The sequence below is a fragment of the Halichoerus grypus genome, chromosome 1 (assembly GCF_964656455.1).
Source record: "Halichoerus grypus chromosome 1, mHalGry1.hap1.1, whole genome shotgun sequence".
Lineage (NCBI taxonomy): Eukaryota > Metazoa > Chordata > Mammalia > Carnivora > Phocidae > Halichoerus > Halichoerus grypus.
The window spans coordinates 166,144,516-166,171,876 of NC_135712.1; the positions used below are offsets into that span (position 1 = coordinate 166,144,516).

General features: G+C 49.2%; 1 protein-coding gene across 2 annotated transcripts in view; it reads right to left on the bottom strand.

Annotated features, from left to right (window-relative positions):
* Positions 1-24,754, bottom strand: part of IRAK2 (interleukin 1 receptor associated kinase 2) — a 60,561-nt gene extending 35,807 nt beyond the window's left edge. For both annotated transcript variants that reach the window (XM_078075128.1, XM_036079872.2), the window contains exons 1-2: positions 24,543-24,754; positions 16,172-16,354 (exon numbers count right to left, since the gene is read on the bottom strand). In XM_078075128.1, coding sequence (XP_077931254.1) covers positions 16,172-16,354; positions 24,543-24,636 — 277 coding nt within the window. In that variant the 5' untranslated portion in view covers positions 24,637-24,754. The remainder of the gene's footprint in view (positions 1-16,171; positions 16,355-24,542) is intronic.
* Between the last annotated feature and the right edge of the window lie 2,607 nt (positions 24,755-27,361).

Here is a 27,361-nt window from a genome sequence, read left to right on the forward strand (position 1 = left end):
GAGCAAGCGCACAAGCGGGGTGGGGGGAGGGGCAGAGGGAGAAGCAGGCTCCCCACGGAGCAGGGAGCCCGATGTGGGGCTCTATCCCGGGACTCCAGGATCATGATCTGAGCCGAAGGCAGATGCCCAACCGACTGGGCCACCCAGGTGCCCCTAAAAATAAAATCTTAAAAAAAGAAGAAGTAGCAGAGCTGAGCTATTTCAAGTTCAGGCTCTGGGATGGAAACCAGCCCCACGACCTCCCAGCTCTGTTGACCTCACGCCCCTTTTGTGAGGACTAAGGAACACAGGGTATACGACCTGCTCAGCGCCAACATGGGAACTTCATGGTTGTTGCTATGATATTTTTAAAATATTGGTTATCTTGGTGTGCCTGGGTGGCTCAGTCGTTGGGCGTCTGCCGTCAGCTCAGGTCATGATCCCAGGGTCCTGGGATCGAGCCCCACATCGGGTTCCCTGCTCGGCGGGAAGCCTGCTTCTCCCTCTCCCACTCCCCCTGCTTGTGTTCCCTCTCTCGCTGTGTCTCTCTCTGTCAAATAAATATATAAAATCTTTAAAAATAAAATAAAATATTGGTTATCTCTTCAACAGCCCACATATTGAGTGGAAGGAGGGTAGGATGGGACTCTTTCAGTTTTTATTTAACACAACTCTGAATCATTCACACTGTGTTTAAATTTTTTATTATATATATTTTTTATTGTGGTAAATTACGCATGACATAAAATTTACCACCTACGCCATTTTTAAGTGCACGGTCCAGCGGCATTACGTCCAAGCACCCTGTTGTACAACCATCCCCACCATCCACCACCAGAACCTTTTCGCTTTCCCAAACTGAACTCTGTCCCCATTAAAAACCAACTTCCCATCCCTTCCCCCACAGCCCCTGGCACTCACCATTCTACTTTCTGTCTCTAGAAATGTGACTGTTCATTAAAGTGTTTTAACTTGTGTGGGTGTTTTTCTTAATTCACTTTAATAGCAACTAAAAAGATGTATGTGTCTATCCCATCCATTGACATGGAAAGGATTTACTACACCATTGAGTGACAACAGAGCTTATAAACTATGTAACAAGTTTTCTGTAAAACATGTATAAAAGTATAGAAGACATCTGTGTATGAAGAGAAAAAGAAGATGAAGAACATATACAAAATGTGAACAGTGATTATTTCTGGGTAATGTGATTATCAATGATTTTACATTATGGGGTACGTTGGTTGGTTGGTTGGCTTTCCGTTTATTCACACTGTAGAATTTTTCTTTCTTTTTTTTTTTTTAAAGATCTTATTCATTTATTTGAGAGAGAGAGAACGAGAGACAGAGAGCATGAGAGGGAGGAGGGTCAGAGGGAGAAGCAGACTCCCTGCTGAGCAGGGAGCCTGATGTGGGACTCGATCCCGGGACTCCAGGACCATGACCTGAGCCGAAGGCAGTTGCTCAACCAACTGAGCCACCCAGGCGCCCCACACTATAGAATTTTTCAACAATGATCATGCATTGGTTGCAAAGTAAAGTATGTTTCCTAAGGAAAAAAAAAAAAAAAATCAGGAAGCAAGCTAGTTAGCTACAATAATGACCAGAACTGAGTCTTCCAAGTTAGAGTGAGTAGCCATTTGTGCTGGGGAATCCATCTGACCCAGATTAGCAAGCAGGTGATCTCTACATTTAGATCCGACTCACTTTTGTTTTTTGCCACCCACTGTTTATGATGTGTTCTTGATATTTTCACTACAAGTATTCTCACCACATCCTGGCCCCAGCTCCCCTCGCGCTGGGCGGGCCAGGCCTGCTGGTGAAGGGGACCTCAGACTGCCACTTCCCACAGAGGCCAGTCCACAACCAGAGGAGATGCTCCCAGCTGCACTTCCTTCCCGAAGGTCCTACCTGCACCCTGAACTGTCTGTGACCCCAGAAGCACCAGCACCTTCCCCTGTGTGAGGCCCCGCTGAGCCCTGGTTTCCTCATCGTCAAATGCGGGGGTTGGGGGGGTGGGGGAGGGGACATCCGGGCCTGACCTGGCGGCAGCGTCCTATTGCTGGGGTCTGTTTTTTATTTCTCTTTCGGCACAAATCTTGGCCTGTCAGGACGTATCTGGCAGGAACATTGAGGCCACCAGCCCATCTGCGGCGCACCTCTAGGGCCTCCACCCATGCGGGACATAAAAGGCTTCATTATGTTTTCATCCTAAGGAAGAGTTCAGCTTTTCTCTTTGTTTTTCTGTTCTTTTGTGGTGACACGTAGTGGCCTACCGCTAGCACAGTGGGTCATGGGCCAGCACTCAGGGGTCAGGGACCCCACACAGGGAGGGGAGAACTGTCCTGTGGCCTGGGCAGGGCCTACCTGCCAGCACATTCCGGGCTGACACCCGCCCTCCCACCTGGTCAACCTCCAAGGGTCACATGCGCCAGAGGTAAGCTGACAGAGCCCCATGTCAGGCCCACAGCGACAATCTGATGACAAACTTCAGTTTCCTGTGAAACCCCTATCTCAGCATACTGGGAGTTTTCAGATGTATCTGAAGTGCTGACAATAAATAAGAGGTACAGGGACACCTGGGTGGCTCAGTCGGTTGAGCGTCTGCCTTCGGCTCAGGTCATGATTGCGGGGTCCCAGGATGGAGCCCCCTGGGGCTTCCTGCTCGGCGGGGAGTCTGCTTCTCCCTCTGCCCCTCCCCCTGCTTGTGTTTTCTCGCTTGCTCACTCTCTCAAATAAATAAATAGAAATCTTTAATAAATAAGAGGCATAAACATTAAACATCTCCACTTCCCGTCTTGCATTGCTGGTGCCCGATCTGAGGCAGAAGATGCGCAGTGGGCCTGGGAGGGCCTCCTTCCCCGCCATCAAAACCAAGAGAGGGAGACAGTGTGGCTTCTCTACGTTTCATGCCTGGAAACCTGATCTCTGATAGCCAGGCCGATACGACGCCCACTCTTTCAGGCTGCCACACCCGAGTGCTTATTGAAGTAAAAACAGAATATCGATGACAGGATGGGGCAAAGGAAGCCCAAACATTAGTGAGAAAGGGTTGTCACAAACATTAAATCTCACCGCAGGTTTCCTGTCTGCCAAGGGGAGACTGGCAGCAAGCTGGGTGATGTCATTCCTATGACAGATAGATAGGGGAAGCCTCGTGCTTTTTTCCTGAGATTATATTCTCAAAAAAACGATTCTACACACGTCAAGTTGATTCTGCAGCATCATGAGATCCAAAAATATAAATTGTGATCAAAGAGTAGAACGGAGCATAGGGTGGGGAAGCTCCCCTTTGTTTCCAGGTCCAGCCCCTACAATTCCCACCTGTGTGCCGAGGGCAAATTTCTTAACCCTGAGCATCATTCGCGTCTATCTGTGGAGTCAGAGTAATTATAACCTCTCTGTCCCAGGACTGCCTCAGGACTCAGTGGGACAAGATGTGCAAAGCCGCCAGCCCGAGGCCAGGGACAGGGCACAAACTGTGCAAACGGCCATCCTCTGCCTTCTCTCCCTGCCCAAAAAGTGCAGAGAAAGAACCTCTGATCCCCAACTTAGGGACTGTGAAGGAAGCATTTGGGGTGAATGGCTATGGTCAGCATTTTAAAGGCTCTCATGGTAACTGTGACTCTCAGCAGGCGGTGGAATGGTCTCGAAAGGCACAGTGGCTGCGCGGCAGAGTAACAGGGGAACCCAGCAGAAGGAGAGCTAGGACCTGCCTCCGCCTGCCTGCGCCATCGGAAGCCAACCTTGCCACACACGGGTGGACCCCCAGGGATGGGGAGGGGATGCCAGTGACTGAAGTAACAGTTTCAGTGACTGTGAGCAGTGAGGGGTTGACATATAGGTTCTCAGAACAATTAAATCAGAGTCTGGATGTTCTTGAAAGTTCCCCAGAGGAACTTTCCAGAGGGATGAGGGTTGAGTTTCAGGCACCAGGGGACAGAGATACGGGAGCCAAGCATTTCTCTGTGTCTCCTTCATGGTTCACAGTGGGTGACGGGCCTGATTTCTTTTTCTCTCTGCTCTGTATTTCTGGGATGTCCCATGCTCTCTTTAATGAGCAAGAATCACTTATGCTGTGGAGCCAAATGATGAGCTCACAGCATTTCACATGCTTCCCATGGGGAAGCCCGGGGTCAGGCTCACTGGCCAGGTAAACGTTCCTGTCTCATGTGACAAACAAGATGAGGACCCGTACCCCAACTCCTACAGAGTAGCCATGAGAATGAAATAAGCAAGCGCTCAACAGTGATAAGCTATTATTCTTATTTACTGTGGTTATTATCACCAACCCCAACCCTAGGTCAGGCTCTCTCCTAAGTGCTTTCTCATATGCATGACCTGTTTCTTTTGAAGATTTTATTTTCAAGTAATCTCTACACGTAATATGGGGCTCGAACTTACAACCCTGAGATCAAGAGTCACATGCTCTACCAACTGAGCCAGCCAGGCGCCCCTATGCGTGGCCTATTTAATTCAGATAACAGCTCTGGGGAAAATGTTCAACTGCTATCTCTGTTTTATATATTCAAAACAAGTGAAACCTAGAATAGTTATTTATATTTTGCTTATTTTATGCCCCACTTCCTTCGATAAACAGTGATGTAATCATTATTACTCTTCAGCTGACTCATGAGGCTGAAATGGATCCTTCTAGAACAAATAAAAGTGACTCAGCCATAACCAAAGAACCCCGGTGCCAACTGGCCATATCAGTGACAAACATAGCTTTCTGGGCCCTCTTTTTTCCTTTCCCTTTTTTTTTTTGTTTTTTTTTTTAAAGATTTTTTATTTATTTATTTGAGAGAGAGAGAGAGAGCACATGAGAGGGGGAGGGTCAGAGGGAGAAGCAGACTCCCTGCTGAGCAGGGAGCCTGATGCGGGACTCGATCCTAGGACTCCAGGATCATGACCTGAGCCGAAGGCAGTCGCTTAACCAACTGAGCCACCCAGGCGCCCCTTTCCTTTCCCTTTTAATCTCTGGGCTGGACCCTCCTGGATATCCAAAGTCCAACACCGACACACACACACACACACACACACACACACACACACACACTCAAAACTCCCAATTCAAGCTAGACACAAAATTAGGTAAATCTGAGAGAATGACCTCCCAACGGACCTTCCTAATTGCTCTATCTCTGGTTCTCCATTGGACCTGTACTCCACCAGCTGCTAAAATGATTTATCCTTCCCCATTCATTCATTCATTCATTGTATTAGGGACTGGGGATGCCATCCATTATCAAAACTGACATGATCCCAACATTAAGCTAGTTAAATAAGAGATTTCTAATTACCAACTGGGACAAGTTTTCTGGTGAAAACTAACTCAACAGAGGGAGGGGTACCCGACAGACTGACTTAGGGAAGCCAGGGAAGGCTTCTGTAGGCAGATACCATTTAAGCAGAGACTCAAACAGTGAGAAGGATTAGCCACGGGAAGGTGCAAGGGAGTTGGGGAGAGACCAGCATTCTAAGGAGAACATATACGAAGGTCCTGAGGCAGGAAACAGCTTGGTGTATCTCCTCAGATGAAGGATGACCCTAGTGGCTGAGCTGTAAATGAAGGGGAAAGTGGCACAGATGAGGTGAAAGAGCTGGGCAAGGGTTAGACCATGTGAGACCCTACGGGCCATGGTTGGGTACATGGTTGGGTACCTTATCATCCACCCCCATGAACTGAAGTAATCTATGGGCAAGACACTGCTTACCAGAGACTCCTTTGCTCCCTCTCATACCCAGCCTCCCTTGCGATTAAGCTGGGCCACATGACTGGTTCTGGCCAATGGGTTTTAAGTGGAAATGCTACTGTCACTTTCTGGATGGAGCAAGGAAGAGCCAGTGAGCCTCTTTCAGGCCTCTCTTCCCCGGTCACACTGACCCCGGAAGCCATGTGTTCCAGAAGACAGAGCCAGCAGCACCGGACTTTGAGAAATCCATCTGTGTGGTGTTGAACAACGGAGGTTTCAGGGTTTATCCATGACTGCAACATAACCCAGCCTATCCTGGTTAACGGATGATCTCAATATGTGTTCAAAACTTGCAACCCACAGGAGCAGTTATGCTAGCTAGTTACGCTAGCTTAGCACGGAGCAGGAGTTCAGGAAAGGGCAGTTCCTTTCATTCCAGCTCTCACCTTCCCTCTCTAAAAATCTGGGGACTGATTTAGATGCATTGCACATACGCTCTGTTCATTCTCACACAACCCCCCAAAATCCCCAAGGTGATTAAAGCCTCGCTCTGTTCCAGTGGAGTAACTAATGTGTGGAAAGAAAGTCAGGTGACCTGTCCTGAGCCACACAGCAGTAACTTTTTTTTTAAGATTTTATTTATTTGACAGAGAGATAGAGAGAGAGTCCAAGTAGGCAGAACGGTAGGCAGAGGGAGACGGAGAAGCAGGCTCCCCACTGAACAGGGAGCCCGATGTGGGGCTCGATCCCCAGACCCTGGGATCGTGACCCAAGCCTAAGGCAGACGCTTAACTGACTGAGCCACCCAGGTGCCCCATCAGCACTAACTTTTTAAAAACCTCACCATCTCTTATGTTTTGCAGCTTCCCGGTTTATGAGAATAATAGACAGGGCAATATGTGTACCTTTTTACAGGGGGGAAAAGTGAGACCTGATGCCATCTAGTGACCTACCCCAGTAGGGTTTAAGGTCAAGCAGATCTGGGTCCCCACCCCAGCCCATTACTTACTAGCAATGTGGCTTTCGGCGTGTTAGTTAATCTCTGAGCCTCAGTTTCCACATCTATAAAATGGGAATAATAAGATTTATGAAGTAAGATGCCTACCTGGCACATATTAGGTGCTAAATACAAGTTATAACTAGAACCAGTTAGGCGGACTCCTGGCCTGGGGGGGGTCTTGGCCAAATACAGTGCCACTTCCGGGCCACTTCTCCAGTGGCCCTGAATCCTATCCACGCATTGTCATTCCCTAGCTTGGAAAGGACAGATATTGGGAAGCCTTCCAAGAGAGCAAAGACATGAGCCCCGTCTGGCCCTTGCAATAGCTCGGGCTCTTTGGGAGGGAAAGAGATCATTCTCTTCCGTCTCACTTTAGGCGGCAGCCGAAAATTCCCCATTCAGTGAGAACCCAGCTCCAGGAAGGAAATGACTCTGGTGAGACGCCAAACCAAAAGTCAGAAAACGTCAAGGTTGCACAACCAAAATGACACTGTGTGAAAACTGTAAAAGTCCAAAGAAAACTCCCAGGAAGATGGTAGCAGCAGGAGGAAAGATAAAACCTCCCGATCCCTTCCGATTCCAGAAGCTTCTTGGGCTCCTACTCAGAACCTCACAGTCCCCTATTCCACACAGCGGTCAGAACAATGGGCACACTTCAGACACAAGTCCTCCAAAATCTTCCCTTCCCTCCCTGAGAAAGCAGCCTCTTGACCACGGCCTGCGAGGCCTCGGGTGGCCTGACCCTGCACCCTGCCTTCTCCCAGGCTCAGCCCGCCGCACTGTCCTCTTGCTGAGGCCCCCATGGCCTCTGTTTGGGTCCTCAAACATCACCCCTTCCCACCTTCAGGCCTTTGCATGAGCTGTGCCCTCTGCCTCGAAATGATCGTGCGGTCCCTCACTCACTAGTCTCACTCGTCCTTCTGATGGAGGCTCAGGTTTCGCTTCCTCAGGAAGCTTCGCCCCATGAGCTCAAATCCTGCCCTCTTCCACCTCACCCTGTGCTTGTCTCCGTGTCGTCCTCCTGTCAAGATGTGTCTCCCACACTAGACTGCAGGCTCCCTGAGGTCTAGGACCCCGTCTGTATTTTCATTGCTGTGTCCCTAGTACCTAGCATATAGAAGTAGGCACTTGACAAATATTTCTTTAGTTCATTATTGACTCTCTGGCCCAGCTTCCATGTATCTAACTCACTGTGGGGAGGAAGGAGGCAGAGCTTTATCTCCCAGGTTAGGCACACCTGGTTTCCAGTCCTCCAGAGCTAGAGCCATCTGATCCTCACCATCGGCAGGCTCAGCTCCTAGGCTGCCTTTGGTGGCATCTAAACAGCTCTAGAGCTCAGCAGTGATGATAGCCAATCCCTCTGGTTGGGAGCCGCGGCTCCGATACTGTGGCCTCTGCCTTGAATCCTGCTCGCACGCACCCGAGATGTTAGAACTTAGGCTCTGGAGCCTGGTGCATGTCCCCCCCCCAACCCCCACCCAAGACCGATAGTCAGGAAAAGTCCCTCTTGGGAGTAGGACCTTCATGTTTTTTGTTTTTTGTTTTTTTAAAGATTTTATTTATTTATTTGACACAGAGAGACACAGTGAGAGAGGGAACACAAGCAGGGGGAGTAGAAGAGGGAGAAGCAGGTTTCCTGCAGAGCAGGGAGCCTGATGCGGGGCTCGATCCCAGGACCCTGGGATCATGACCTGAGCCGAAGGCAGACGCTTAACGACTGAGCCACCCAGGCGCCCCAGGACCTTCATGTTTTGAGCCCCAGGGTGATGGCTAGCCCTGGTCCCTTGCGTCAGATTCCTCTGAAGCTGAATGCTGGCCTGACCATAAAAATCTGCCCCTGATCCCCCAGTCTCTCCATCATGAAGCTCCCCTGAAATGCCCGGCAAATTTCATCATGGTCACCATTTCACTAGAGCAGTGATTCCCACAATGTGTTGGTTCCGTGGGACTATTTATAAGCATCAAATGAAAAGGGGTTCCATGGTCAAATATAAATGGAAAACACTGGCCTAAATAGATCTCTTTGCTGCAGGACTTATCAGAGCCTTAATACAATGGTTTGCATTATGAATCTCCAAAGGTAGGGGGCACTGATAAAAGCATACAGGATTTCCCAAGTTTAGTTACTCATGAACTCTTTGTTTGCAGGGGACATATCTTGCTGGAGCACTCTTCTGAGGCATGTGGTTTAGGAAATGCTACTCTAGACTATGATTCACCCTGCAGATGCCTTATACACACAGTACTTTCCCTATGGCAAGACATCTGTCAACCAGGACACACAGATGGCATTCCCCTTCATGTCCTGACCCAGAGATTAGGGTTTCATCCAAGACCAAGCTCTTCGCTGTGGGCTTAGCAGAGCCTAGGGCTGTGACAACATCCACGGAGGACTCGGGCTCTTTGGGAGGGAAAGAGATCATTCTCTTCTGTCTCACTTTAGGCGGCAGCCGAAAATTCCCCATTCAGTGAGAACCCAGCTCCAGGAAGGAAATGACTCAAACAACTGGTCTTTGCCCAAAGCTGGGAGGTGAAAGTAGAGAGAATGGGGTAAGAAAGGGCAAGAGAAGGGACAACGTCATCTTACAAAGGAGAGAATCAACAGGCATTGCCTAGAGCTGAATGGAAAAAGAATCAGAAATGTAAGGATGTTCATTAAACATTGCAAAAGCAATCTACAGAGGAACTAAAAATCGTGATATAAATGTATTAGAAAGGGAGAGGAGCTGTGTATAAGCAGAATCCTCTTCTTTTAGAAAGTCAGTGGATAATATTTAAATTAATAAATATGAAAAGGACAGTATAAGCACCTTATTTAGAGATAGTACTAACACAGCAGAGAATGCCCCCCCGTCTTCCCACATTCTAGAAGTTTTAGCTAGACATATGGCTGCCTGGCTAGAAACTACATATTTCAGACCAGGAGGAAGTGGGCTGTGAAAGCCTAGTAGCCCCCTCTAAGGACAGCCTCTCTTCAGTTCCCGCTTCAGATGAGGCCACAGAGAATAATGAACAGGGAAGCTTCCCCACTCCCCAACACCTGCCCCCACCCCTCACCCCACTTGTTAAAACACAGACCCAGGACCCCACCACCCCGGAGTTTCTGAATCAGCAGATGAGGCGACCCAAGAATTTGCATCTCTAACGAGTTCAAGGTGATGCTGATGCTTAGAAGCCTGGGGACCACACTTTGAGAACCCCTGATCTACTGAGAAGAAGAAGGGGATGCAGATGGATCAAGCACACAACTTACTCCCCTGGCCTGGGAGGGACTCTCACAACTGCTGCTCAGCCAGGTTTGTCACCTGCTACACATGAGTGGTTCCAGCGTGTTTCTCGTTTCAAATGGGAGAGTTCTGATTGTGGCTTCCTGTTCAGATACCACCGCGGGGTTCTGGGTGTGCTGGGAGAAGGGGAGCCGAGAACTTCTCTTTGGTGGAGAGGTACTGCACCATGGGGGCCTGATCCCCCAGATCCTGGGCCTTGAGCTAAAGGAAGAAACCGATTAGGGCCTCTGGCCTGTCTCCCTTGGGGAAACGGTGAGCATGTTTTAGGTGTGAGAAGACAGGTGTATACGGATATTTGGGTGGCCGAAAGGGGAGAATTATAGAGAGACTGCTGTCCCTCCAATATTTATTCCCTCCTCCTCTAACGTAATAGAAGTTTTCGTTGTGCACATAAGCTCCCAGCTACAGATTACATTTCCCAGCCTACCCTGCAACTAGGTGCTATCATGTGACTAGGTCCTGGTCAGTGGCTTGGAAGGCAAGTTAGTCGTGCACCTTGCCTTCCAAACCCTTTGTGGCACAGCTGGAAGGTGCATGTGAAGCTCAGAGTAGTCCTTTCAGGGGTGAGGGGCAGCCAGCTGTCCAAGGCAGCAGAGCATTACAAAAAACAAAACCAAACAAAACCCCTGATCCTTGATGGCCTGAAGCTGCCCATTCAGCCCTGGGCAGCTTGGACTGTCACAGGAGAGAGAAATAAAGGTCTTAATTAAAATGTCACTGTCGTCTGCCCTTAGTAGCAGCAGTGAACCAGAAATGTTAATACAGACAAGTACCAAGAAACGGCTCAAAGAATAAAAAGGGGTTGACCCTGGCAAACAGGGTTGCTGGAGGAATGGGGGGTTAGGTAGTAAGCCTTCTGTGCTAATTTATTCTAATTCTTGTAACATTTAATGTTGGGAGTGTGACAAACAGAGTAACAGTGGTCTTGGCAATGATGGCCGAGAAAATATGAAGGAACGGAGACCCACAGACGCAGCTCTTTACCCAACCACACCAGCAGCCACCCACAGTACTTGATTTCAAGAGACCAGACACAGGGTGGCCCCCAGCGGGCCCAACGCACCACCTTTCAGTTCAGGCACCGTCTTCAGAAGGCCTCTGTCAAATGCAAATATATTATCTGGAGATGCTAGTCTCCGAGGAAGCCAGTTTGTTTCCAGGACCTCTGGTGTGTGTGGTTTTCAAGCACGGTTCTATCCAATCTCTTCTTTTTTTTTATTATTTAAAATCAATTTGGGGCGCCTGGGTGGCTCAGTTGTTAAGCGTCTGCCTTCGGCTCAGGTCATGATCCCAGGGTCCTGGGTTCGAGCCCCACATCGGGCTCCCTGCTCAGCGGGAGACCTGCTTCTTCCTCTCCCACTCCCCCTGCTTGTGTTCACTCTCTCGCTGTGTCTCTCTCTGTCAAATAAATAAATAAAATCTTAAAATAAATAAATAAATAAAGTCAATTTATTAACATATCGTGTATTGTTAGTTTCAGAGGTAAAGTTTAGTGATTCATTAGTTGCATTTAACACCCAGTGCTCATTCCATCACATGCCCTCCTTAATGCCCGTCACCCAGTTACCGCATCCTCCACCCACCTCCCCTATCAAATCTATTCTTAAAGCCCTTTAAGAAGTGGTAGGCAGAAGTCGGGTTCTCAAACTGCCGGAAGCAGCTGAGCAAGTTAATGAAAAATAAGGTTTAACTAATGTTACGATTAGGGAAGGGAAAATGGCTTTGACTAGTTGGACTACAGAAACTTAAAATGCTTCACACATACAGAACACGCCCTCTGTGTTCACCTCCACAAAGGGGCAGAGATTTATAGCACTTTCTGCTTTTTTTAAACTGATGAAAAAAACAAGATACAAAAAGGGGAAGTGTCCTGCCTGAGGACGCAAAGCTATAGTAAGAACACAACCAGGCTCTCAGAAGAATAGCCAGGGGATGTGTGGATGTGGAAAGAAGCCTCAGTCTCTCTTCCTCAGACAAATTTAGTCAGCAGGGCTAGAGGGGGAAGAGAGAAGAGGTTTGGGGAACAAAGGTAGACTCGCATAGTCCTGACAGGTTGGAGGCAGCTGGACCAGGACAGCAGGGATCTGAGTCAAATTCTAGACAGAAGAGATGCTGACAGAAAAACTATGGCTGTTGTCTGGAAGCCCAAAGAGGTTTCTGTGAGAAAAGCTAAGAACGAGGGTGCTGGATCCAGACACGCCTGGGTGCACCCTCCCGCCCTACCCATGACCAGACTTGTGCCCTTGCGGGGAGGGGGGTCACTTAGCCATTCTCGTTTCCTCAGGGGGAGAAGGGGCTCCTCGGAACTGTTGGGAGGAGACTGGCACATCGAAAGTGCTCAGTCACTGTTAGCTTAAAACCGAGTGTCATGCTGCCATGAGTGTGTTTCTTTAAAGTTGGCACTATATTGTTTGTTGACCTCAAATCATTAAGAATATGTTCCAGATTAGTCAGCAGTCAGGTTTTGACGTCAACGGCAAGTTGCAATGTCCAACCAGAGGCCTTTCCCAATCCCCGGTGCTTGTCTGCTTTCGGGGCCCGGGACACCCCTGCAGCATGTCAGCCACTCGGGAGAGACAAAACCAGGCTGTGCTGCGGGCCCTGAGCCACCAGCCCCCTCCCCAGAGTGGACTGAGCTGGAAACCCGGGCCCCTGGATTCCGACTGCACTGGCTCCGGCGGCGTTGCCCCTCCCCCTCCCTCCCTGCCTCTTTTCCAGCCCATTAGGAGTCTACCATTAATTCTCTCAAAATGTGAGAAATATCTGAGGGCACATTCGGTGCTAACCGTTTCTCCCCATCCACCAGGCTCTGGGGGTGCAGACGAGCCAGGGTCTGCACACGGCTGAAGGGGCAGGTGCCAGTCACACCAGCCGACTGAAATGCCGCAAGATCCGCGGGACGACGGGGGGCCAGGGCACCATGAGTGTCCCGGGGGGGCTCCGACGTCGTCCAGCCCGCCTCCGCCGAACCACGGCCGGGAGACTAAAGCCCAGGGAAAGGGCGGGACCCGCCCCTGTAACAGCGGAGGGCTGAGCGGGCCGCCTCACCGCGTTCCTGTGAAGCCACAGCTCCCCCAGCTGCCGCGGGCACCCCCAGCGGACCAGGACGAGGACCTGGGGGCGGGCCACGTGAGGGCAGGGATGCTGTATGACAGCACTGAAGGGAACCCTCTCGGGACAGAAGGGCTGGCGGGCCAGGGAGGGGTCTCAGGAAGTCCCAGAGGCGCGGGGGGTCTGGCGGCTGAGCGGACCATCCCTCCCTAGTCTGAGGAAAACAGTGAGCTTGGGGAGGCGGCCAGACCCGAGCCGAGGCTGCAGAGGCTTACGGGTGGCCGTGTCTGGAGACGTGCCCACTCCTGACTTAGAGATTACACTGCTGGGGCTGGAGGGCCGGGGGTCAGCCCGAGTCTCATGCTGGTGCATCACTCCCCGCCCTGTGAGCAGGATCTTCCTTCCCCACAACTGCCCCCAGACAGGGACTCCTGCTATGAGAGGAACTGTCCTTCATCTAGTGAGACTGTGTCCCTGGATGCCCTAAATCCTGGAGAGTCGCCAAGTGGCTAAGGGCGAGAGAGGGTCCTGCTGCCCCACTGGCCTTCTATGCCCAATGTGATCTACCCCTATGGTGCCCCCGAAAGCCTGGTTTGGGTTTCATCTCTAGATCCCCCCACCTGCAGGGCCACCCCAATGTCCCCTGTTCTCCTGACATCTCTGAGGGTGGAGGCCTCTAACCCCCCATCCCTCAGTTCCTTGCTTTAGATCCCACCACCCCTCCTCCTGGAAGCCCTCCATGATTCCAGAAGGCCTGAGGTACAGTCAGGAAAGTGCTGAACCTGGGTCTATTGATTCAGCCACATTATGCCCAACCCAGGAACCCCAGACAGAACAACACCAGGGCCCACACCGGGTCTTCTTCAGGTCTCCGGGGCTCAGACTATACTGCTCTCTACCTCCCACACTAGCTCTATGCTCGTTCCGTCAAAGCCCCAGGCTCTCCCTGGGCTCTCTTACCTAAACTCTTCACATGGCTGTCTTCTTTCCATTGCTCCGACTTCTCCTTAAACTGCCCTTCTGTGACTAACATGTTCTAGGAGGCTCTCCTACCTGGTCCCTCCAACCCATTATTTTTACTTATTTTCTGGTCTATTGACTATACCTTCATAAGACTATGTCCTGCATGAGGGCAAAGGACCTGTCTCTGCCCATCACTGTATTCTAGAAACGAAGACAGCACCAGACACTGGGCAGGTGTTCAGAAAGTACCTATTAAAAGACTGGCTCGTTACCCCCTACTGAAGGGGTCTCTTTGGGGACATGAGGAGGAATGGGGGACCTAGATGGGAGTAACCATAATCCGCCCTGCCTTCAGCTGAGCACTGGCCGAACACCAAGCACTTGACATAATTCTACTTCTTCAACTTTACAGCCACTCCTCATGATAGGGAGCAATTATTACCTGCTAGATATGTTCCCACCGTTGTTGTAATAGTGGATAGGAGGATAATTTGGTAATATTGATGCCACCAATATTAATAAAAACTTAAAATACACAGACTCTCAACCCAGCCATTCCAATGCTAAAAAAAAAAATCATCCTCCAGGGGCACCTGGGTGGCTCAGTCGTTAAGCGTCTGCCTTCGGCTCAGGTCATGATCCCAGGGTCCTGGGATCGAGCCCTGCATCAGGCTCCCTGCTCGGCAGGAAGCCTGCTTCTCCCTCTCCCACCCCCCGCCCCCGCTTGTTGTTCCCTCTCTTGCTGTCTCTCTCTGTCAAATAAATAAGTAAAATCTTTAAAAAAATTAAAAATAAAAATAAATAAAAAATCATCCTCCAGCTAAACTGACATATGTGCAAATACGGTGCATACGTCTAAGGGTACAACACTGCATATGGGAGAAAACTAAGAAGCAAGGTAAACAACTACCAGTAGGTGAAGTAAATAAATCATGGCATGTCTGCCAAATGAACACAATGCAGTTGTTAAAAGAATGTGCTAGGGATGCCTGGGTGGCTCAGTCAGATAAGCATCTGCCTTTGGGGGCGTCTGGGTGGCTCAGTCATTAAGTGTCTGCCTTCAGCTCAAGTCATGATCCCAGGGTCCTGGGATCGAGCCCCACATCGGGCTCCCTGCTCGGCAGGAAGCCTGCTTCTCCCTCTCCCACTTCCCCTGCTTGTGTTCCCTCTCTCGCTGTGTCTCTCTGTGTCAAATAAATAAATAAAATCTTTAAAAAAAAAAAAAAAGCATCTGCCTTTGGTTCAGGTCATGATCCCAGGGTCCTGAGATCGAGTCCCGCTTTGGGCTCCTTGCTCAGCGGGGAGCCTGCTTCTCCCTCTCCCTCTGCCTGCCACTCCCCCTGCTTGTGCTCTCTCTCTCACTCTCTCTGTCAAATAATTAAATAAAATCTTTAAAAATTAATTAATCAATTAATTTAAAAAGAAAAGAAAAGAAAAGAATGTGCTAGTGAGGCACCTGGGTGGCTCAGTCAGTTAAGCATCTGACTCTTGGTTTCAGCTCAGGATCTTAGGGTCCTAAGATCGAACCCCACATTGGACTCCACACTGGGTGTTTAGCCTGCTTACGATTCTCTCTCTCTCTTCCCCTCTGCCCCTCCCTCCCTCTAAACCATAAATAAATAAAAAATAAATCATTTTTACTGTAGAACTTTTTTGGATTTTTATGTAGAGCTATTTTTTTAATCATTATTTCTTTATCTTTGGAAGAGAGAAGCAGAATTTAAAAGGTACAAAAGGGGGGCGCCTGGGTGGCTCAGATGGTTAAGCGTCTGCCTTCGGCTCAGGTCATGATCCCGGGATCCTGGGATCGAGTCCCGCATCGGGCTCCCTGCTAGGCGGGGAGCCTGCTTCTCCCTCTGCCTCTCTCTCTCTCTCTCTCTCTGACTCTCATGAATAAATAAATAAAACATTTAAAAAAAAAAAAAAAAACCAAAAAATTTAAAAAAAAATAAAAAAAATAAAAAAAAAAAAAAATAAAAGGTACAAAAGCACTCAGAGTAAAGTCTCTCTCCAACATCTTGATCCCTGGCCGCGCAACCCCTCTCCCACAGGGAACCACCATTCCGGATTTCTTAGGTGGATGGTAAATTCTTTCATTCACACTTTTTTCTGAGACGAAGCAAAGTTTCCCGGCCGCGGTGCGGCTCCTGCTGAAACCCGCTCCTGGGCGGCTGCCCGGGCCTCGTGGTACTCACAGTTCAGAACGATCTGGGCCGCGCGGTGGAGCTGCAGGTGACCCAGGAGGTCCACCAGCTGCTGGACGGTGGCCTGCCGCATGCCCCACCACCACAGCAGCTCCCGCGTGATGCTCACGCCCTGCACCCGCTCCATCGACTTGATCTTCCGCAGCTGCGTCAGGTCTGTGATCACGTACGAGGCTGGAAGGCAAGGGAGGGGCTCTGCTTAGCGTCAGAAAGGCAGTCACCAGAGGGTCCCCAGGCTAGCGGGCTTTGTCCGCAGCATCCTGTCTCTCGGCCCCCATCACACCTGAAATTCCACCTTTAGCTGGGGTCCACCGGCAGCCCAAGGTGTAGGGCTGCCTCCACTTGATACCCGTGGGACTGGCACATCAACTACACTGGAGTGTAAATATCAACTTCACCGCCACACAAAACAGGAGAAAGCCCACTGGACCAGAGGGTCAGGGGTTTTGCCCTCTAGCTGCTTATTTGCTGTGGGCAAGGCACTTCACCAGTGGGAGCCTCAGTTTCCTCAACTGTAGGTGCGGAGGTAATGGAACTTCTCTTGCCTCCCCTCCTAGAATAGAAGCTCCGTGTAGACAGGGAGTTTTTTCTGTTCTGTCCACTGGAAGGTCCCCAGAACAGAGATCAGCACCTGGCACAGAGTGGGGACAAGGCCAGGCCCAGGGTGAGGCAAAGGAGGCACTCATGGGGACAAAATTTAAGGAGGTGCTCACTCTCGGGGCTGATCCTGCACTCTCAGAAGCTGGAGAGTAGGTGCCTCCTTAAATTCTGCCCTGGGTATCTCATTCTCCCCGCCCCTAGGTCCCAGCCCTGGCAGGGGGGAATGAATGAATGAATGAATGAACAAACGAAAGAACAAAGGAACCCATGGCCCAGCATCCTCACAGAACTGTTACAGGATCAAGAGAGCCCATGCATCTAAAAGCACTTTGCCAACTCTGAAACACTACAAAATTTGCAGGGGGGGCCACTGGCAGTAGTAAATATAAAGCATTCCTCCTTCACATTTTTCATTATAAAATTAATGGTTGTTCACTAAAGAAAACTTGGAAAATGAAGGGGAGAAAACACCAATAAAACAAGTTACGCAGCATCCCACTAGGGTACTTTCCCTTTCCCAAACTCTCCCCTCTCCTCGGCAGAGGAGCATTCTAGATGCAGTTGTTACTGGCCTGTGAGATTCTGCAGCCTGCTCTCATCTATTAACATTATACCATAAGCATTTCCCGAGTTGTTACAAGCTCTTCATAAATGGCATTTTGAATGGTCACATGTATTCCGCTGAATTTACTAAAGCGGAGGAGGCTTTTTTTCCCCCTCTTAACTCGGAATAAAAGAATCACACTTCAGATCCAGAATTTCAAGAAATCATGGAGCAGGAATCCACGTGAACATCAAGTCACTCGTTCACTCATTCAGCAGAGTATTATAGAGCACTTCTGTGCTCCAAGACCGTCACAAGCTCTAGAGATACTGTGGCGGGTAAACCAGAAGCCCGTGGAGATTTCTGTTTGAAAAATACAAACATAAGTGAATGGAGTGGGGAAGGGGACCACATTACAAAGGGCCTCAAAGGCCAGGCTATAGCCTTTGGACTCACTTCTAAGGGACACAGAAGAGCTGGAAGAGCTCAGAGCCAGGGAGTGGCACCATCACATTGCACAACCCCGTCCCTCTGGAGGAATGGGGAAGATTGAGACAGCCTCCCGCAGAGAGAAAGCCTGTTAGGGATGGAAAGTTCTCAGTTGCAACTTTAGTCACTGGAAACCCCAGGCCAGATTCCTGGTCAGCGGGAAGTGATGTCAACAGGGTCAGGGGCTGCTTCCAGCAGCTGAGAGGAAAGAGTGGAGAGAGGAGGAAGGAACACCTCCCCCGCACCATCTCCCTGCACCCCTTCCCTGCACCCCTTCTCTGCACGCCAGGCTGTTCGCTGGCACGCCTCCCACTCTTCAGAGGCAGTGTGATGTAATGGGCAAAACAGAAGCCCCGATGTGATGTTCCACCCACAGCGTTGTGGGACGAGCTCTCCTTACAGGCCGCAAGAGAGAAGTAGTAACTAAGCCCTGAGGGGCCTCACAGTTCGCAGGCTCCCGTGACAGGGATGTAGCTTAAGGTAGCAACCCATCAACATTTAACCAGGCCCTTAAAACGGGGTAAAGACAAGATAGAGACCTGGGGGGAATGAGTCACTGCCACAGACCCTGTGAAGTTCCTAGCTCTTTTCTCAACGCACATAAGAAATACCTGATGATCACAGAAGATCCGGCTAACAGGACAAAATCAAAGTCCCCATGATCATCCCACTTGGAGGAACCCAAAACAAACACTGGTCATACTTTTGCTTCTATTCTTTCACTTTTCTACAGATATAAAAATACATACTTATGGGGCGCCTGGGTGGCTCAGTCGTTAAGCATCTGCCTTCGGCTCAGGTCATGATCCTGGGGTCCTGGGATCGAGCCCCACGTCAGACTCCCTGCTCAGTGGGAAACCTGCTTCTCCCCCTGCTTGTGCTCTCCCTCTCTGACAAATAAATAAAATCTTTTTTTAAAAAGTACATATTTCTATCAGCAGGACAGTATAATGGTTCAGGGTCCAGATTTTGGATTCTGAAGCCTGGGTTCAAATCCTATCCTGCTACTTACTTGCTGTGTACTTGGGTAAGCCCGTCACCTGTCCTTGTGCCTCAGTTTCCTTATCTGCCAACGAGGATAACAACCGCACCTGCCTCAGAAGTTGTTGCCAGGATCCGATTAGTTACATATACAGATGTACTCGGAATAGTGCTTCGTACATAGAAAGTGTCACATAAGTGTTAGCTGTCATTATTAAACCAACTTCACTCTATGAAAACCTGCTTCTGTCCCCTGTGGTTGCCACCACGTGGGACCATCCCCCCAGGTCTGAGTCCCTGAATCCTGCAGGAGTTCCCTGAGAGTAGAAAATCTTGCCCATGTTCAAAGTCCTCTGGAACAGACACGACACAGCCTCCTGAAATGACCCCCCCTAGGGCCAAATGACCCTTGTCAGGACTAGTGGGACTCCTCCCTGGCTAAGAGAAAAACACTAAGGAACATCCACACAACATGTCCCCTAAGCCTCTCGGCAACTCACCCCCGTTTTTATAGATGAGGACACGAAAGGCTCAGAGAGAGGCAGTCACTTGCCCAGAATCACACAGCCAGACAGGGACAAAGTAGGACAATACACAAAGCCTAGCACAACAAAGGAACCCCTGCCTCCCCACCCCTTGGAAGACACCTGGGTGGAGGAAGCTGTAAGGAGCCTGTTTTCCCCCAAGGGCAAAAATGGATGCAGCTGTGATCATAGGGAAATGAACGGGAAGCAGCCGCAATATCTGCCAACAATTGTCAGAGCCAAAGAGCATACATATGTGTGGCCATGGGATTTTCTAAATCACTTGAAGAAGAATCTTCCCACCCCACGGCCCCAGTACCACAAGGAACCATCTTTTCGAAATGACTCACAGAAGCAGAGACTCTTTAGAGATGGAAGGACAATGGTGACCACCAGTTCTGACGAAGAGAAAGCCGGACAATACTGTGGCTTGGCAAGGAGCAGCTAAATGGGGTCATGGCTGACCCCCAGCCCAGCGAACCCCAACCCAACACGGACCATGGCTGCCCTGGGCTCAAAGCCCTCTCGGTGAGGGGAGAAGTGCACACGCCCCATGCCCTCCCCACTCCTACAGCCTTCAGCTCCTCATCTATTCAAGTGCTGAGTGTCTGCCCGCTGGCCAGGCGCTGTGCTGTAGGCTCTGGGAATACACGCATGAACTAGACGGGTGATGTCCCTGGCCTCACGGTGCTTACATTCTCCAGGGAGAGAGAGACATAAATAAATAAGGAATAAGGTAAAAGCAAGGTTTGTTAAGTGGAACAGCAGAAATAAAACAGTGGTGGTACAGACAATAACGGGGGGTGGGGTGGGGGGGGCAGGGGAGGCCTTTAGAATAAGGGGAAGTATGAACCGAGACCTGAAAAACTATGGCCCTCCAAAGATGTCAGTATCCCAAAAACCCCAAAACCTATGACTATGGGACCTTACATGACAAAAGGGACATTGCAGATGGGCTTATATTAAGGGTCCTGAGATACGAGGAGCCTGAATTATCTGAGTGGGCCTATGTAAGCACAGGGTCCTTATAAGAGGGAGGCAGCAGTGTCAGATTCAAAGGTATGATAACAGAAGCTGAGGTCAGAGAGAGATTTGAAGATGCTACGCGGTTGGCTTTGAAGGTGGAGGGAGGGGCCGTGAGCCAAGGGATGCAGGCAGCCTCTAGAAGCTGAAAAATTTAGGCAAGAAAATGGACTCTCCCTTGCAGTATCCAGAAGGAATGCAACCCTGCTGACTACCTTGATTTCAGGACTTCTGACCTCCAGAACTGTAACATGGTAAATGTGTGCTGTTTTTAAGTCATTAAATTTGTGCCAATTTGTTACAGCAGCAAGAGGAATCTCATGCAGACTAGAAAGCCAGCTACGGTGAGCACTGGAAGATGAATGTCCCAGGCAGAGGGGACAGCAAGTGCAAAGGCCCTGAGCCCGCACCAAGGAGGCCAGTGTGGCTGCAGCAGGGTGAGCAAGAGTGGATGTGGAAGGTGAAGAGATCAGAAGTCAGTGAGGTCAGATTGTGACAGGCTGGGAAGGCCTGGTGGAGTTTGGATTATATCCTACAAGACAACTGGAAATCTTTGCAGAGTTTGAGCAATTCTGGTGTCTCCAGGGCTTAAAAAGTCAGAGGTATTCCCCAAAGAGGATGTACAGAGGGCCAATAAGCACATAAAAAGATATTCAATACCATTAGTCATTAGGGAAATGCAAATCAAAATTACAGTGAGATACCACTTCACACCTACTCAGATGGCTAGAAGTGAAAAGACAGACAATAACAAGTGCCGGGGAGGATACAGAGAAACTGGAACCCTCATACACTGCTGGAGGGAATGTAAAGAAGTGCAGCCAAGATGAAGAACAATCTGGCACTTCCTCAAAATGTTAAATATAGAGTTACCCCATGACTCAGTAATTCCACTCCTAGATGTCCACCTAAGGGAAATGAAAACCTGCAACTACATAAAAACTGAGACCACAAATGTGCACAGGGGCATTATTCATAACAGCCAAAAAGTGGAAAGAACCCAAATGTTCATCAACTGATGAATGCATACATAAAATGTGGTCCACCCATCAGTGCAATATTATTCAGTAATAAAGAGAAATTAAGCACCGATACATGGTACAACATGGATGAAACTTGAAAACTAATTGCCACAGGAAAGAAGCCAATCACAAAGGACTGCATATAAGAGGATTCCATTTATAGGAAACGCCCAGAATAGGCAATGCCGAAAGCTAAGGAAAATGGGAGGGGTGTGTGTGGGAGTGTTGGGGGTGACAATGAAGGGGTACAGGGTTTCTTTCCAGGATAATGAAAGTGTTCCAAGGGGTGCCTGGGTGGCTCAGTCAGTTGAGCGTCTGCCTTTGGTTCAGGTTGTGATCCCAGGGTCCTGGGATCGAGCCCCTCGATGGGCTCCCTGCTAAGCGGGGAGTCTGCTTCTCCCTTTCCCTCTGCCTCTCCCCCCCCGCTCGTTCTCTCTCTCTCTCTCAAATAAGTAAATAAAATCTTTTTTTTTTTTTTAATATTTTATTTATTTATTTGATAGAGACACAGCGAGAGAGGGAACACAATCACGGGGAGTGGGAGAGAGAGAAGCAGGCTTCCCGCTGAGCGGGGAGCCCGATGTGGGGCTCGATCCCAGGACCCTGGGACCATGACCTGAGCCGAAGGCAGACGTTTAACGACTGAGCCACCCAGGCGCCCCAGTAAATAAAATCTTTTTAAAAAAAAAAGTGTTCCAAGGGCGCCTGGGTGGCTCAGAAGGTTAAGCGTCTGCCTTCGGCTCAGCTCGTGATCCCAGGGTCCTGGGATGGAGCCCCACATCGGGCTCCTTGCCGAGTGGGGAGCCTGCTTCTCCCTCTCCCTCTGCCTGCTGCTCCACCTGCTTGTACTCTTTCTCTCTCTGTCAAATAAAAAATAAAAAAATCTTAAAAAAAAAAAAAAGTGTCCCAAGATTGACTGTGGAGATGGATATACAACTCTGCACATACTAAATGCCATTGAATCGTACACTTTAAAAGGGTGAATTGTATGGTATGTGGATTATATCCCAATAAAGCTGCTTTTAAAAAGTCACAGGTTCCTAAATATCTTAGGAACAGAAGTTGCTCTGATGTTTACAGTCAAGGCCAACATGAAAAAAAAAAAAAAAAACTAGAGGGGTCTCTTAAACAAAATTTGTCCACTGCCCAGGAAACATTCAAAGTAGATAAGTCACAGGTCATCGGAGCAAAGGAACACACCGCAGTCTAGAAAACCAGGTGGTAATAGACAGGGGTGTCCTGACATGTTACCAGTGACTGCCTCTGGGGGATGGACGGGGGAGGCTGAAGACCAGGAAGAGGAAAGACATTTACCTTCCTCTCTACCCCTGGTGTATTATTTACACTTGTAAATGCATGTGTTGCTTCTCTCCATTAAAAATTGTTAACAAAAATACATGCTAAAAATAAAAACCTAAATCCATGTTGCTAAAGAACACTGTTTGGCAAGGAGAAAAAATTGGGAATATTTTAAGTGAAAAAAAGCAAGCTATTAGAATGTACAAAATATCTGATTTTTGAAAACTGTATGCACATAAATGTTTATTATAATATACTAGAAGCTATAAACCACATAGCACCTGCTAGCACGTAGTAAGGAACCACGAAATGTTAGCTGCTGTTGTTGCCGTTCATTATTATTATTATTATTCTTATTATTGACATCCAAATAAGAATGGTTATCCCTGAGTGGTGGAATTTGAGCTAATCTTTGTTTCCCACAGCATTTTGCAATAAGCATGTATTATTTTCGTTACCGGTTTAAAACAGGATTTCTGAATCTGAGCACTATTGACCCTTTGGGCCAGACACTTCTATGTGAAGGGGGCTGTCCTGTGCATTGTAAGGCATTCAGCAACATCCCTGGCCTTTACTCACTGCACGCCCCAAGTTGTGATAACCAAAAATGTCTCCAGACACTTGTTCCCCAGGGGGCAAAATCGTCCCTGGTTGAGAACCACTAGGTTAAAATGGATATTATTTGCTCAAACTGGACGGATAACCTATACATGTTCATTTTATTATTTTTTTCAACTGTACATATACATATATGTACATATATAGCATATACTATACCTATATATCATATACTTCGGTATATACAGGAGTACATACATATGCATATCATAATCTAAATTCTCAAGAAAATATAGAGATTATTTTTTTTTTTTTTAAAGATTTTATTTATTTATTCATGAGAGACAGAGAGAGAGAGGCAGAGGGAGAAGCAGGCTCCCAAGGAGCAGGGAGCCCGATGTGGGACTCGATCCCAGGACCCTGGGATCATGACCTGAGCCGAAGGCAGACGCTTAAGCATCTGAGCCACCCAGGTGCCCGAGATTATTTTTTAAATAAAGTGGCACCAGTTACACTGGCCTCCAACATAAAAATAATCATTGTTAATATTTCCTTATTACTTACTAGAATCTGGCACTTAAGTGTCAGATTATACAACTGTCATTACTCACAAGAACCTCCAGTTTGAGGCTCAGAGGGGTTAAGCAAAGAGTGTCCAAAGTCACCAGCTGGGAGGAGGTGGAGCCTGGAATACAGACCTCTGCTTGGGAACCCTAGGACCACGCGGGCGGCGGCCCCCCAGATGTCAGGCCCTCTCTGCAGATCATCAGGCGCAAACAAACAAAACACACCAAGGACCTACGACGTCCTGGTGGAGTCAGACACCAGGGTTCAAATCCCACTCTGCCACTTGGCAAGGCCATGCCCGCAGGTAAGTTACTCCACCTCTCTCAATCCGTTTCCTCGTCTGTACACTGGGGTAGGAGAAATACGCACTTCACAGGCCCTGTGGGAACTCAGGGACATAAGCCGTTCCAAGTGCCTCCATCAGGGCCGGACGCTCAGTAAACAAAAACGCACAGCAACTGCTGATAGCTTATTATGATAAGCTTTACCATAAACAGCAAAGTCGAACCGCTCACTACCTACGGACAGACTAACATAACAACAGACATCTTCAAAGATCACCCAACACCTTCCAGACGATCCCCGTGGAGGGGGCGGAGAGGATGTCCAGACCAGGGGCGGTGGCCGGCCCGAGGACACACGGCGAGACCCCGGTCCGGAATGGCAGCACAAAGAGCCCCTCGGTTCAGGACCCACTTAAACAGAAGTGGGCAGGGGGCTTAGGGGCGGAGTCGCGGGGGAGGGGGTGCACTCACCGAACTGCATCCAGTCCCACTCGCTGAGCGTGTCCATGTTGCGGCACAGGTCGTCCAGCACCCAGGCGGGCAGCTGGTAGATGTAGCAGGACATGGCTGGGCTCCGGGGGCCGGCGGGCAGGCTCGCGGACAACTGGGGCAGCTGCGCCGGGGACCCGGCTCCTCCACTCCGGGAGCGGGCGGGCAGGTCCCACCGGGCGGGTCCCACCCGGCCGCCCCCTCCCGGGGAAGTGGGCGGGGCTGGGCGCTGGACACCACCGCCCCCCAGCGGCCACGCTTGGCGCGACACCGCCCAGCTGGCTGGAGCGAGCCGCCGCGGAACCAGCAGGGTCTGAGCTGGGAGGGGAAACTGAGGCCCGGAGTGGGGAGGGAACCCGTTTAAGGACACACGAAAGAGTTCAGTGGCAGTCCCAGGAGGTCTTCTGACTCCACGCCCAGTGCTTTTGACGCTCCGCCACATAGAATTCATTCAACAAATATTCTGCTAATCACCTACTATATGCCAGGCAAGGTGTTCAAGGTGTTGGAGATACACGAGTGGGAAAACCCTACAAACCTTCTTGCTTTCATGGGACTTACAATCTAGATGGTGGAGGGAGAAAACTAACCATAAGTAATAAAAGTACTTAATAAATAAGTTAGGTGGTGTGTTGAAAGGTAGTAAATGCTATTGCACAAAAGAAAAAGGAAAGGTGGTTAAGGGGAATTAGGAATTCAGAGCAAGCAGCGGGAGGACTCTTAAATAGAGGAGTCAAGATAGATTTTATCATAATAACGGCTAACATTTATTGAGCAGCTACTACGTGCCAGGCACTGTTCCAGGTGCTCCAAATATCTCTGAGGAAAAAAGGACAAAATCCATGCCCTGCAGGGAGACAGACAATAGCAGTAAATAACTTAGCACTATAGAAGATGATAGGTAACATTCCAGAATAAAAGCTGAGTGTGGGAGCGCTTAAGAAACAGCAGCCCTGAGGAGGACCCTCTGCCTCTCCCTTGGCTTCCTGACCTGAAAGGAAGAGAGAAAACTCGCCTAGGAAAGGCACCCTCCCTCCATGGAAGGGGAGGAAAAGAAGACATTCTCATCAGTCCCGAGAGGGCATCAGAGGAACCTGCCCAGAAAAACCTTCCCCGGTCAGTTTCCTTCCATCTATTGGCCTTCCCACGGTGAGCTGAGCTCAGAAGCCTAAAACTGCTTTGCTCTCTCCTGTCATTTCTCCACAACGTGATCTTTCTTTGTGGAAGACGTGCTATAGAAACGGGAATTCCGAGGCGCCGGCCGTTCTGAGTGACTTCTGGTGCGGGTTTCTCCTGCCTGATGTGCGCTGCATGTGTCATTTGACTGTTTCTCTCCCCCGTGATCTGTCCCTTTCTGACAGGGGTCTCAGCCAACAACTCAGAAGGGGTTCCTCCCCTACACCTGCTGAATGCACATGGACACACACCGCAACCCTCCCCGCCACGCGCGCGCACCCCCCCCGCCCCGCCCCCCATCCCTGCCTTACGTGTACCTTACGTACCTCTGCACCGACTCGAGATTTGGCAATAGCCTTGGTTGCCCTGCAATGTTTCCAAACCTCGGCGCTCCCCAACCTTCCCCACCCCGAACCCCGCCCCTTCGAAGAAGAACTAATCTAATTCGGGGAGCTTCCAGGTTGCTTGAACGCCTGAAATTGTGGGGACAGAGGCGTTCCTGGAGAGGGGGCACGGAACACGGAAGCTCTGCCCCCCTTCCCTTTGCCTCTGTTCCATCTGGAGTTTCCTCAGTTGTATCCTTTTAGGACACAGTGGTCATGTAAGAAATGAGAAAAAAAGGACTGAAGGACTGAAAAAAAAAAAAAAAAAGCAGAGTGTGATGGGGGTGCCTGGATGGCGCAGTCGGTGAAGCTTCCGACTCTTGGTTTCGGCTGCGGTAGCGATTTCACTGTCATGAGACGGAGCCCCAACCAATTCCGGCTCCCGCTCAGTGTCGAGTCTGCTTGAGATTCTCTCTCTCCCTCTCCCACGCACTCTCTCTTTCTCTCTCTCTCTCTAAAATAAATAAATCTTAAAAAAAAAAAAAAAAAGCAGAGTGTAATGAAAGAGAGTGGGGATGGCTCATTGCATTATTCATTATCTTAGAAGGTAATAAATCTTAATGGGGGAAAGCAGAATAAGAGTGACCTCAGGGCAAATTGAATTATTAAATAGGGTAGGGGAGAACTTATACTAATAATGGCAAGTATTTATTGATCATTTACGATGTGCAGACTTCACCTGAGTTGTTTTGCCTACTGCTCACAACGACCCTATTAGGTAGGTGTGCTCCATTCTACAGGTGAAGAAACCAAAGCACAGAGAGGTTGAGTAACTTGCCTAACATCATACAGGTACAAGTGACAGAACCGGGATTTGAACCCAAAAAGTCTGACCACTGGCTACAAACTGCCTCATTATTATAATAGCTACCATTTACCTATACCTACAATGTGCTTTGCATAAATTATCTTCTGTAATTCTCATAAGCCTATGCTATAGATAGTATTATCCCTTTTTTATATACATTAATAGAGGGGTTCCAAGAGATTAGGCAATGTCACTGAGGGTGGATAAAATGGAGTTCCACTTTATGGCCATAAACATCAGCTAAGGAATATGGCTGCAGAAGAAGGAAACTGAAATTAAAGTGGGAAGTCCTGGGGGCAAGTCCTGGTTCTGCCACCAACAGGCTTTGTGACCCTGGACAACCCATTTCACTTCTCAAACTTTTGCTTTCCACATCTGTAAAATGACACTAATTATTTCTATTGCCTAGAGTCGTGAGCTAGGGAAGTGGATTA